Source organism: Telopea speciosissima, chromosome 7 (assembly GCF_018873765.1).
Source record: "Telopea speciosissima isolate NSW1024214 ecotype Mountain lineage chromosome 7, Tspe_v1, whole genome shotgun sequence".
In the NCBI taxonomy this organism is placed as follows: Eukaryota; Viridiplantae; Streptophyta; class Magnoliopsida; order Proteales; family Proteaceae; genus Telopea; species Telopea speciosissima.
This window is the reverse complement of record NC_057922.1, coordinates 59,355,751-59,368,488: the sequence shown is the minus strand read 5'-3', so window position 1 is coordinate 59,368,488 and position 12,738 is coordinate 59,355,751. Positions and strand designations below refer to the sequence as shown.

The window sequence follows — 12,738 nt, the reverse complement described above, 5'->3', positions numbered from 1 at the left end:
TGCCCCGATCAATTACAAGCTCCGAGAGAGTCGTTTGAGGTGGTATGGTCATGTTCAACGGAAGCCTAGGGACACCCCAGTACGGAGGAGTGATATGATCCCGATTGAAGGAGCTGAAAGAGCTAGGGGCAGGCCTAAAATGACCATAGGAGAAGTTGTGAGGAAGGACATGCATAGTTTAAGTCTTGTACCAAGTATGACCTCAGATAGAGCCTATTGGAGGACAAGGATCCATGTAGCAGTCCCCATATAGCTGAGATTCTCCTGAATTGATACTTTGCTAGGCTGTGCCTCTTTCCTCTAACTTCCATCTTTCATTTTTCATTTCCCATCTCTTCATTCCCCTTTGTTGTTTAGGCCTTAGTTTTCCATAGTTTGTTTTTTTTTTGATCCATGTAGCCGAACCCATTAAGTTGCGATAAGGCTGAGTATGTTGTTGTTTTTGTTGTTGTCACAGATTGTTGCTGCCATGTAAACTGGTTTTGGTGGTCCATTGATGCTGATCCCAGGGTTCGGAAACCTTATTTGGTGTTGCTATGGGCCCACACGAGCAATAGAGTAATAAAATTAATAGTTTGGTGGCGAAACTATGATTATTTTTAAATTTAAAGAAGAATGGCAGAACTATAAATATCCAGATTATGAGAGGATTAATAAGGTAGATGCTAAAGAGAGGACAAGATGGGTATTATAATTTAAAGAGCAGGCATTAACTTGGAACAAACAACAAAAAAGGGTAAGAAGTATTAAAGGAGAGAAGAAGCTCCGGCCTTTGTCAATTGGATTCATGCTTGACTCTACTCTACAAGGCTCTCTGTTCTAGTAAACGGCAGTCCGGCAGGCTACTTCTCAACTTCTATGGGAATCAGACAAGCGTGCCCTCTTTCTCCCTACATCTTCACTTTGGCTTTGGAAGTTCTTTCTAGGAATATCCAATCTTGCACGGATCAGAATCTCATTTCTCCAATTTCGAAGTGCAAAGCTCTCAAGCTCTCCCATCTAGCTTTTGCGGACGACCTAATGATCCTCTCCAAAGCTTCCATTAGCTCCTTTGAAGCCATTATGTCTTGTCTGTAGCGCTTCTAGCTGGCCTTGGGTCTGTGCACAAACCCATCAAAGTCTCTTCTTTTCCTTGCGGGGGTTTCTGATTTGGAAAGAGAAGCTCTTATCGAGAAAGTGGGTTTCACTGTTGGCCAGCTCCTAGTCAAATACTTGGGTCTTCCTCTGATTCCTAGTAGGCTATCTGTGCATCACTGCACCCCTATGTTGGATCTCATCAGGAAGCGCCTTTAGCTTTGGAAAGGAAAGCTTCTCTCTTATGCGGGTCACTTCGTTCTCATCAAATCAGTGTTGGAATCCTCTTATATCTTCTGGTCCGACATCTATGGACTACCTCACTCTACTATCAAAGCCTTGGAATTCCTAATGGCCTCTTTTCTCTGGAAGGGCATGGATTCGCCTAGGTTTCTTCATTCCATCAGTTGGGCTTCAGTCTGTCTGCCAAAAAAAGAGGGTGGATTGGGTATTAGAAGAATCAAGGAGGTAAACTTAGCTGGTACTATCAAGCTGATCTGGAAGATTGTCTCTAAAAAGAGAAGTATTTGGGTTGACTGGATCTACTCGAGACACCTGCAGCATGATTCCTTCTGGACTGTTTCTCTGTCCTCTGATGCTTCCTGGGTCTGGCGTAAGATCTTAGCTGCTCGCTCCCTAGTTCAAGGTTCTATCTGCTCCCGTATTGGTGATGGCTCATCTACCTCCTTCTGGCTAGATTATTGGCACCCTATGGGCATCCTTCTCCAGCAAGTTACCACCAAAGGTTTTTACAGATCGGGCCTCACTAGACAATCCAAGGTTGCAAATATCCTTGGCAGCAATGGATGGACTCCGCCGCCTTCTTCTCATCAGTCGCTTAACAGCATTTGGGCAACCCTCCCCTCCCTCCCTAGAAGTCCCCCAGGGAGAGGAGATTCTGTTCTTTGGGTTCATTCTTCCTTCGGCTGCTTTAGTACTAAAGCTGCCTGGGATCATATCCGCTCCAAAAGTGCCTAGGCTCCTTGGAGAAATTTGCTTTGGTTCAAGTATCACATCCCCCGTCACTGCTTCACGGCCTGGAAAGCGCTCTCAAACTGTCTTCCAACGCAGTCCTTCCTCCGTCATCATCAGATAAATGCACCTCCTTCATGCTGCCTTTGTTGGAACAATACTGAAGACACAGAGCATCTTTTCTTCGCGTGTCCTTTCTCTTCGGCTGTCTGGAAGGGAGCTCTAGCTAAATGCTGGCCTTCAACTCGAAGAATTCTTCCCTTCAGTAGAGAGTGGCTCTGGATTGACATGACTTTTGCGGATTCCTCTATTTGTGACACTATTGGAAAGTTAGTTTTTTGTGCTACGATCAATCACATCTGGATGGAGCATATAAGGAAATGGACCTCCAAATCGCGAACTCATCAGCAGATTTGGGATGCCATTTCCTTCGAGATAAATGCTCGGCTTTCTTCGGCTCCCCCCTCTTATTGTAATGACACCCCAAGGAACAGGCTTATTGTTGTCTCCTGGGGTCTCTCCTCAACCTCCCTCCGATCCTCCTCCTCTTGAGGATTCGGCTCTTCTCCTTGTTCCTCTTTGCTCCCTAAGGGAGCTGCTGTATTTTTTTCCTCCTCTTTGGAAATGAAATTTTCTATTACCCAAAAAGAAAAAAGGAGAGAAGAAGCGGTAGTTTGTGAACCAAACTAATAAAAGGTGAAGAGAATAACGAGAAGGGGAGGAAGTAATAAAGGAGAGAAGGGGTAGTTTGGTGACCAAACAAATAAAAGGTGAAGAGAATAACGAGAAGAGGGGGAGGAGACCAGCCATCTTCAACCTTTGACATCGACTAGTGGCAGTGATGCAGTGTCAAGCTAGAAGAAGATCCCTCATGCTATTTCGGTCCACATCATAACTAGACCCAAACCGCAAGGCCAAGAACCAGCCCCAATTAAGCCCAGCTGTAGCTTAAGCTGGCCACGGTTAGTCCCTGTGATATTATTGCTGGTGGGGCCCATGAAGTTGACTCCAAAGAGCCACCAGACCTGAGTTTAATTTTCTTAAAGTGTCTTTTCATTTTCCTAGGCTTAGTTAATGAGTTGATTTCTTTTTCTAAGTGCTTTAATTAGACTTTTCAGTTTTCTAGTTGGGTCTTTAAGTTTTCTATGTAGGAGTCCAAAAGTTTGTGAAAGTAATTAATTTTATTTGGTTTTAGTTTCTAGGTAATTTAATGCTTTATTGGAGTTAGCTTCTAGGTGATTAATGCTCGAGTCCAAGAGTCATTTTTATTTTCTTTATGTACTCATGTAATCCAACAATGAATGGAAGATTTGAAGAATGAATTGAATATTGGATTTCATTGGAAATCAGCAGGCGTGTTTGATCACCAACAGGTGTGTTTGATCACCTTCTACTCCTTCCCCTCTCCTCAACATCTTCTCTTTTTTCTCTCCCCCTCTCAATCTCATCTCTTCTCCTCTCTCTCACGATACTCTCGCTCATTTCCCGTCTCTTCTTCTCTCTTCATCAAGATCAGAATCTGATCTTGAAACCTCGTCTTCTCCTTTTATCCTATCCCTAATCTCCCTATAAATTAGATCTGATCTCTCTATTACAGATTTGAACCTTCCGTCTGCGTTAGGCAGAGACCAGAACGCTTTGTGGGTTGAATCTCCCTCTACAGTACTCCAATGGTTCTGAGACAATCTCTACACACCTCAGCTCTATGAAACCCAAGTGATAACCCAACAAAGGAGCAATCGAATCATCAAAGAAAGATACCTGAAATTGTTCCTGGTGGTAGAATGCGAACCAGTATCGGTTGCAGGTATGATAACCAAGATCAAAGGGGCTTTCGGGTTTGGGTCTTAAGGGGTTTGAATTGCCTATGGGAGGGGCTTCATATACTCCCAACCCTAGAGCTAATGGATCAGTTACCAGGGAGTTCAATCAAATATTCAAATCCCTTGCGGCTCTGTTGGTACGACAATAGTAGGGTTCAAATAGAAACAAGTGATAGCAGGAATAAAAGAGGGAAGTTAATCAAGAAAGAAGTGGAATAAAGGAAGAGGTTCAGCAATGAAGGTGATACCTGTGCGTTCGAGTCTTTGGTCTGATTGCTCGGGAGTTGAGACGGTTGAATTTTACTGAAACAGTTTCATTAGCTTCAGGGGTATTATAAATACTAATTACATTCCTTTGAATTGGACTTTGAAGGAGAATTAGACATGGATTTGAAGTCACCAGCGTACTTCCCCGATGTTTTCTCCTTTGTTTTGGGGCCGCTTGATTCCGATCTAGCTGAGGTGGATGACCTGTAACAGGAATAGAGAATGGTCATATGAACCCGAGGTTGACTCGTGGTTAATCTTCAATGATAATGTCAGAACCGGGCAATGGGTAAGTAAGAGTGAAATACAAAAAGAGTAATAAATGTGAATACCTACCGCTGTCCGTTACTGTTCCTTTTATACTCCTAGTTGGTTTGTGCTACAACCTAGTTGAGTGGAGAGTGAGCTGTTATAACACATTGAGTTAGGTCGGTTGCTTTAACTTGCCTTAGAAGGGATTAGAAGACTTAATATCTCAAATGTATTAATTATATGTGGCCCACTGGGTCCCACGTTAGTATCGTAACATTCTTGTTATTCTACCACATATATAGGTATATTTTTAGGTATATATCAGATGCCCCCCACTCCCTAGACCACTGAAGGAGGGATAAGGGAGTAGAAAATAAAGAAGTTATATCACGTGCAACACATACGCGATGATCTACTACTTGATGGCAAAAATATTTTCCCCGAGAAATGTCGGGTAATTAAGGACTGTATGGCTTGGACCGAGGATTTGGATCCTCGACAGGTAATACCCGGCTACGTTGTCGTGGCAATGTGGCATTAAGAGCAAAATGGTTCGAGGATTAGAATTCTCGGCAGTTAATGCTCGGCTTTGTTGCCGGGGCATTAAGAGCAAAATGGTTCGAGGATTAGAATCCTTGGTAGGTAATGCCCGGCTTCGTTGCCGTGGCATTAAGAGCAAAATGGTCCGAGGATTAGAATCCTTGGCAGGTAATGCTCGGCTTCATTGCCGTTGTATTAAGAGCAAAATGGTCCGAGGATTAGAATCCTTGGCAGGTAAATGCTCGACTTTATTGCCGTGGCATTAAGAGCAAAATAGTCCGAGGATTAGAATCCTCGACAGGTAATGCCCGGCTTCGTTGCCGTAGCATTAATAGCAAAATGGTCCGTGGATTAGAATCCTCGGTAGGTAATGCCCGGCTTTGTTGCCGTGGCATTAAGAGCAAAATGGTCTGTGGATTAGAATCCTAGGCAGGTAATGCCCGACTACATTGTCGTGGCATTAAGAGCAAAATGGTTCGAGGATTAGAATCCTCGGCAGGTAATGCTCAGCTTCGTTGCCATGGCATTAAGAACAAAATGGTCTGAGGATTAGAATCCTCGGCAGGTAATGCCCGGCTTCGTTGCCGTGGCATTAAGAACAAAATGGTTTGAGGATTAGATTCCTCGACAGGTAATGTCCGGCTTCGTTGCCGTGGCATTAAGAGAAAAATGGTTCGAGGATTAGAATCCTCAGCAGGTAATGCCTGGCTTTGTTGCTCTGGCTTTAAGAGCAAAAATGGTTTGAGGATTAGAATCCCTGGCAGGTGATGCCCGGCTTCGTTGCCGTGGTATTAAGAGCAAAATTGATCTTCATTGCCGTGGCACTAAGAACAAAATGGTCCGAGGATTAGAATCCTCGGCAGGTAAAGCCCGACTTTGTTTAGGCATTAAGAATAAAATGGTCCGAGGATTAGAATCCTCGTCAGGTAATGCGTGGCTTTGTTGCCGTGGCAGTTCAACATGATCTTAAACTTTTGAATGTTGAACTATAAAAGCATGAGGGATATAGTTTGGATAAACAAAGGATATTTCTCTAAATGTAAGGCCTTGTTCTAGAAACACAAGGTGGCAACATTAATTGATTTGAGGTGACAACTACCCCCTCCGAAATCATTACTGCACCTGACACTTGGAGGCCATGTCAGCTTTATTTTGAATCTTTCCAGGAGTTTTCATACCTCGAGAAGTGGAAACGTCCATAATTGCCCCAAAAATCTCTTTATAAAGAGTTGGGCGTCATTAGTTAGATCTCATTTTGAACTTTCAAGCTTTCTTGATTTGCCCCAGAGATAAATTAAGTCTAGTTATCGTTTTCGAATTTGGTTGTCGTGGAATCTAACTTGATTGGGTCTACTTCGTTTCCTGCGATCAGTAAGTTGTCTTGTTTTTTCCCTTTCGTTTCGTAGAATCTCTTCTTCCATGCCTCGACTGCCCGAGGATAAAAGTTTATCCTCGGATGGATCCTCTACTAGTTCATCATCTAGTTCTTAAACCCAATTAGAGATTTGGGCTGAGGCCTCAGCGTCATATTCTGAGAGAGACATTGTGGAGGTGAATTATTTTGAGGATGCCGACCATCCTCCTCAAGTAGATGCTCTCCGAGAAGTTCCAAGCTGAAAAGCTTTTGACTTAGAGCGTATTAGAGTAATTTATGCCATCCCGGATTCAATTGAAATTAGGCTTCCTTTAGATGCTGAGCGGGCATGTTTAGGAAACACGATGAAGTGTGTTTTTACGAGGATCATTTCAAAGGTGGTCTTTGGCTTCCTCTATATGAGTTATATCTGAAGATAATTACACACAACGGTGTCGTTCCCGCCCAATTAGCTCCCAATTCATTCACAATTGTAACAGCCTTTGTAGCATTTGTGAAACGACTGAGGGGAGAAACTACCGTAGAGCTCTTCAATAATAGTTTTTTGCTCGCCCCTCTTCCTAACTCAGAGGGTTGGTTTTATTTTCGGGTGATAAAGCATATAAAAGTTATAGATAGGGTGGTTTCGTCCATCCATTACTGGAAAACCAAGTTTTTCTTTGTTAAATCGAGCGGGGGATTTCCCTTCAATATTGTATGGTTGGTTCCAGAGCCAAAATTGGCCAATGAACTTTTACCCTTAAGTCCTGCGGATGCTTAGATCTTAAGAATGATTGGATCGAGGGAATATTCAGTAGTTCGATGCGATCGTATCGAGATGAAGTCGTTTCTTTGTCGCTATGGGCTTAGCCCGGGTAAGCTTGATTGGTAATGCATTTTGTTCTTTAAAAAACTTTTATGGACTCTTCCACTTCTCGAGGTATGAAAACTCGTCGAAAGATTCCAAATAAAGATAACATGGCCTCCAATTGTCAGGTGCAATAATGATTTAGGCGGCAATAATTGTCACCTCAAATCAATTAATGCTGCCACCTTGTGTTTATAGAACTAGGTCTTACATTTAGAGAAATATCTTTTGTTTATCTAAAACTATATCCCTCATGTTTCTAAGTTCAACTTTCGAAAAAAGGATTCAAAAGTTTAAGATCATGTTGAACTCCCACAGTAACAAAACCGGGCATTACCGGCCGAGGATTCTAATCCTCGGACCATTTTGTTCTTAATGCCATGACAATGAAGCCGGGCATTACCTACCGAGGATTAGAATCCTCGGACCAATTTTGCTCTTAATGCCACAACTACGAAGCTGGGCATTACCTGCCGAGGATTCTAATCCGTGGACCATTTTTGCCATAGTTGTCACGGCGTCACGGCGATCCAAGTAGGTGGAGGGGTGTCACGTCGATATATCGACATGTCGCCCGCCATGGCGAGCATGTCGACCATGTTTTATTTTTTATTTTCTCTATTTTTAATGGTTTAATAGATGTATACTCAAGCCATGTTTTATTTTTTCTCTATTGTTTCTCAAGTTTTAAGGATGGCAATCTTGTAATTAAGCAGAATCTAAGAAAGGGCATAAAAGGGTTTTGATTTAATGACTAAGGGTAAACTTGGAGGGATGTGTAAAGTATGGACAAAGGGGAATCAAAGAAGAGAAGGGTACTTTAGGAAAAAGGAAAAAATAAGGGTTTGTAATAACCCACGATCGGATTTATGGTTATCTTCAACCTTACGACTTCAGCTTGGGACGGAAAAAGGCAAAGTATGAAGGAGATAACTCCTTCAACTCTTCTCGGTCCAGTCTAAACCTTCAGGCAAAGCATCGCCACATCATGTTCTATCAATTCCAGCAAGAACTCATCACAGAAATCAACTAAGCAAGGAGTATTTAATTCCTGGAATCAGATCTGGCGACTTCTTAGTTGCAAAACAGAGACAGAGAGACAGGAAGAAGAAATCGAAGAGGGAAAGAAGAAATAAAGAAGAAATTGAAGAGGGAAAGAAGAAATCGAAAAGGGAAAGAAGAAATAAAGAAGAAATCGAAGAGGGAAAGAGAGATAGGAAGAAGAAATCAAAGAGGGACGCCATGGCGTAGGTCGCCATGCAGGCTTCTCCAGCGCCAGGACGCCATGGCGGCGCCATGGCTATGCCATGACAACTATGATTTTTGCTTTTAATGCCACGACAACGAAGTCAGGCATTACCTGCTGAGGATTCTAATCCTCAGATCATTTTGTTCTTAATGCCACGACAACTAAGCCGTGTATTACTTGCCGAGGATTCTAATCCTCGGACCATTTTGCTCTTAATGCCATGACAACGAAGCCGGGCATTACCTGCCGAGGATTCTAATCCTCAGACCATTTTGCTCTTAATGCCACAACAACGAAGCCGGGCATTACTTGCCGAGGATCCAAATCCTCGGTCTAGGCCATACATTCCTTAATTACCCGACATTTTTGGGGAAAATACTTTGCCATTAAGTGTTAGATCATCGAGTATTTGTTGCACGTGATATAACTTCTTTATTTTTTTACTCCCATATCCCTCCTTCAGTGGTCTAGGGTGTGGGGGGCATCTGATATACCTAAAATATACCTATATTTGTGATAGAATAACAAGAATGTTCTGATACTTATGTAGGAACCAGTGGGCCCCAAATAATTAATATATTTGAGATATTAAGTCTTCTAATTCCTTCCACGGTGAGTTAGAGCAACCGACCTAACTCTGTGGGATATAACAGCTCACTCTCACAAACCGACCCGGAGTATACAAGGAACAGTAACAGACAGAGGTAGGTATTCACATTTATTACTCTTTCCATATTTCAGTCTTACTTTCCTATTACCCGGTTCTGACTTTATCATCGGAGATTAACCACGAGTTAACCTCGGGTTCATACAACCATTCTCTATTCCTTCTACAGGTCATCCACCTCAGCTAGATCGGAATCAAGTGGCAACAGATCCAGAATGGAGAACTGCTGCCACCAGTAGGCTACGCAAGACAACACACTCAAATGGTAAACTCAACTTAATACTTCATTCTAATCTGTCCTTCCCATCGTTGGGTACAAATATATAAAGAAAAGGAAAACAAACACTTCTACTCAAACTCTAAAACTATGGCAGAGTATGAAATAAACTCCATTCTCTACCTCCTATTCCTACGTAATCTACTCAACATGATACAACAACAACAACTCAGTCTTATCCCAACTAAATCTACTCAACATGATAAAATAAAAGACAAACCCACAACCAGTCTTTATTATACCAAAATCCCAAGTTGGGCTGGTTTCATCTGGGCTTGGGTTTCCAAACCTGGTCATGCTGGACAACTCAGTCTTATCTCAACTAAATCTACTCAACATGATAAAATAAAAGACAAAACCATTGCCAGTCTTTATTATACCAAAAACCCAAGTTGGGTCGGTTTCGTCTGGGCTTGGGTTTCCAAACCTGGTCGTGCTGGTCCAACCATTCGAGTGCCACTGCATCATCCATCCATTACCCTATTGATTGTTTGATGCTGTCAAGGCCCTCTAGATGATGTTTAGAGATCGGGTCATGTGATGTCTATACCTTCTTGTAGTTCTTTTCCTCCGCATGAGTTGGAAGCTTCGCTTGCTTTTCGCTGGTTTGAGGTTGGCTCAAATTCCCATGAAGCTGCTGGGTTTTCATGTGTTAAGATTAATTCCTAAGCTGTTGGACATGTCCAGTGAGTGATTCTAATGTTCCTCACCACCTCCATTCTTTCTTTATTTCTGATGCCGATTCTGCTAAGAAAACCGAGTTCTTGGCAATAACTAAATATCCTGTCAGTTCGTAACCCTACAGTTCTGAAAGGCTATAAGCCATTTCAGTTGAGCTCTAGGCTTCTGTTCCCCTAGAATGCGCAGAAACATATGGAATAATTAAGTTTTTTGTATAATATAAGGTATTTCATTTGTACTATTATTTCTGTATATTCTTTATTTTTGAGTGATGTTTGTGGAATATCAATAACTCTTTATGATGGGCCCTCTTTGAGAGTTTTAATACAATAAACTTAAAAAAAAAATAATTTAATTACTCCAAAAGCATTTCTAATTATCTTATGCATTTATCTTGTTCTCTGATTAATTGTATTGTTTTATTTCAGGACATATTAGAAAAGATCCTTCCCCTCGAGCCCCGGGCTCTAATTGTTGATTCCATTCAGACAGTTTATTTACAAGGAGTTACTGGAAATGCTGGAGGGCTCTCACAGGTTGAAGCTTTCTTCTGACTTGGTTGAGTTTGTTTGTTTAATTTGATCAATCAAGAAGGTGGTCATGCTTTGGCTGGCTACATCAAGTTGGAGTTTTTGAATGCTAAAGGCATGATGTGAGTCGTAAGCCTTGAGTTCTGAATGTACACATCATATGCAGGGTTTTAATAAATTAGGGCCATAACCTAGTGCAAGTCCTGGTTTTGCTGGATCCCAGGAAGGATGGAATGGAGACAGTCCTAAGCTTTGACATTTTTAGCATGAACTGGCTGGTCTTACTCACATCTGGATGCTAGCAGCCCTTTCTTTTACCATGCACCTGAAACTGTACACGGATAAAATTAAAGGAAAGTTATTTAGAAGGCAAAAAGGAAGAGAAGGCTGTGGAGATGGAGAAGGCAGCAAGCCCCCTCCTGCTTTCTGCCACTGGCATGTCATTTGGATCCCAAATGAACCCTGCTGTGGGTCATCAAAATAAGTGGACAAAAGTGCTTAAGACCACTCATAGTTGGATGATTCTATACCATTGAGAAAACAATGGAAATTGTGCAATACATGATGAATTTGACACTTGAAAATTGCAATTTCTGTACTCCATTTTTGCATAAATAACTACCGAAATTGCTCAAAAGCTAAAATCGATCTCAACTAAGCCTCATTCTAACTAAAGGGCATGAGTCCTGTTTCACCATTAAACTCTCTAAAAGTTTCTGAAGAGTTAATGGAAGTTAAATGAATGTTGAGATTTTGGTAATTATACTCAGTGCCACGATCTATTCATGAATAACTGAAGAAGATAGATATTTGGAAACCTAGTGATCTTATTTCCCTCTTAATTAGTTCAGTATGGTTTATATTCAGGTATCATAATCTGGTCCTGTTCCGAATGCATGCTCCTTCATCTTTGGCCTTCTAACAAGATAAAAAGGTGTAGGCAAAAGTGGTTGGCCAACCTTGAAAGATTCTGATACAGAAGATAAAACCTTGAAAATATCAGTTATTAAGAGGGGTGGCATATTAATGTAAGACTAGACCAGAATAGTTCTAATCCCAGGCAGGATCAAAGAAAATCTCCAAAGAACAAGAAAGAGAGCAATGGAAACAAAAATCATGTGAGGGAACCAAGAGAACAATGGGAAGTAAGAATAAAGGAAACAAGAGAACAATGAAAACTTAAATGAGGGAACAATTTCCTTGGTTGAAGTAACAAATAAAAAAACCACAAATTTGTAACCTGTTGAAGCAGCAATAATCTTGATGTAATAACCTTCAAGAAATCAATGTGACAATCAGTTGAAACAAATCCCAGCAGCTTGTAGCACTCTTGAACTCGATTTGAACAAAATTAGGGTTTGGATTCAATAACCGATGGAAGGGGGTGGGGAAGGGAATGGGCATCTCACCCAACCTATCTCAGGATTTTAACAAAGGCTAAAGCCAATATTTCATTAATCAAATTTGTGTATCATGCTGACCTCCCTTACAAACTTATATAGAAGACTCAAAAATAGACTTAAGACACTAAAAAGGAAAGACCTAACCCTATCCTTAACGAATAAAGTAACTTAAATTGACTAAGAAAGTGAAATAATAAAGAAAACAAACTCAAAAAAGGACTTTAACTAAACTAAGGAAGTAAATCCCGTTTTCCTATTTTCTACCCATATTTTAGGCCCATTAAATTGGCCAATTACAAAATAAACCCATGGGATCAAAAGCCCAACACCTACATAACTCAACCCAAAGCTTATTTTTAATAAAATAAGCCCTCTAAGTGACTTATTTACATCACATATATAATTCATTATGGCCATGTAACATTTTATCACAGATCTTTTCATGGATGAATAATTTGTTTTTGATAATATGTTCCAAGGATTTGATAAAACTAGGAACTAAATCAGTCAAATCTCAGGTGGAACACTGTAATGTCCGAAAATCGGATAGGGTACTAGGCTACTAGCCACTGCTCTCGCGAGTGTCGACCCAGAAGGTCATAAATAAGCATGGAAAAGTAACAGAAAATATCCTAGACTCACGTATAACACAGCGGAAACATACAAGTTAAGTTACATTACAAGAGTTATTTGTACACTGATGACAAATATTTACTTTTATGTACATAAGAAAATCTGTTTCCAATATTCAAAATATTACTTTACAGCATCGCCAGATGTC

The 12,738-nt window shown here is 41.1% G+C and overlaps 1 protein-coding gene across 4 annotated transcripts in view; it reads left to right on the top strand.

Moving 5' to 3' along the window:
* The window catches only part of LOC122667726 (DNA repair protein RadA), a 151,214-nt gene that overhangs the window by 34,025 nt on the left and 104,451 nt on the right, over nucleotides 1-12,738 (top strand). For all 4 annotated transcript variants that reach the window (XM_043864121.1, XM_043864119.1, XM_043864120.1 and 1 more), the window contains one exon: nucleotides 10,453-10,560. In XM_043864121.1, coding sequence (XP_043720056.1) covers nucleotides 10,453-10,560 — 108 coding nt within the window. The remainder of the gene's footprint in view (nucleotides 1-10,452; nucleotides 10,561-12,738) is intronic.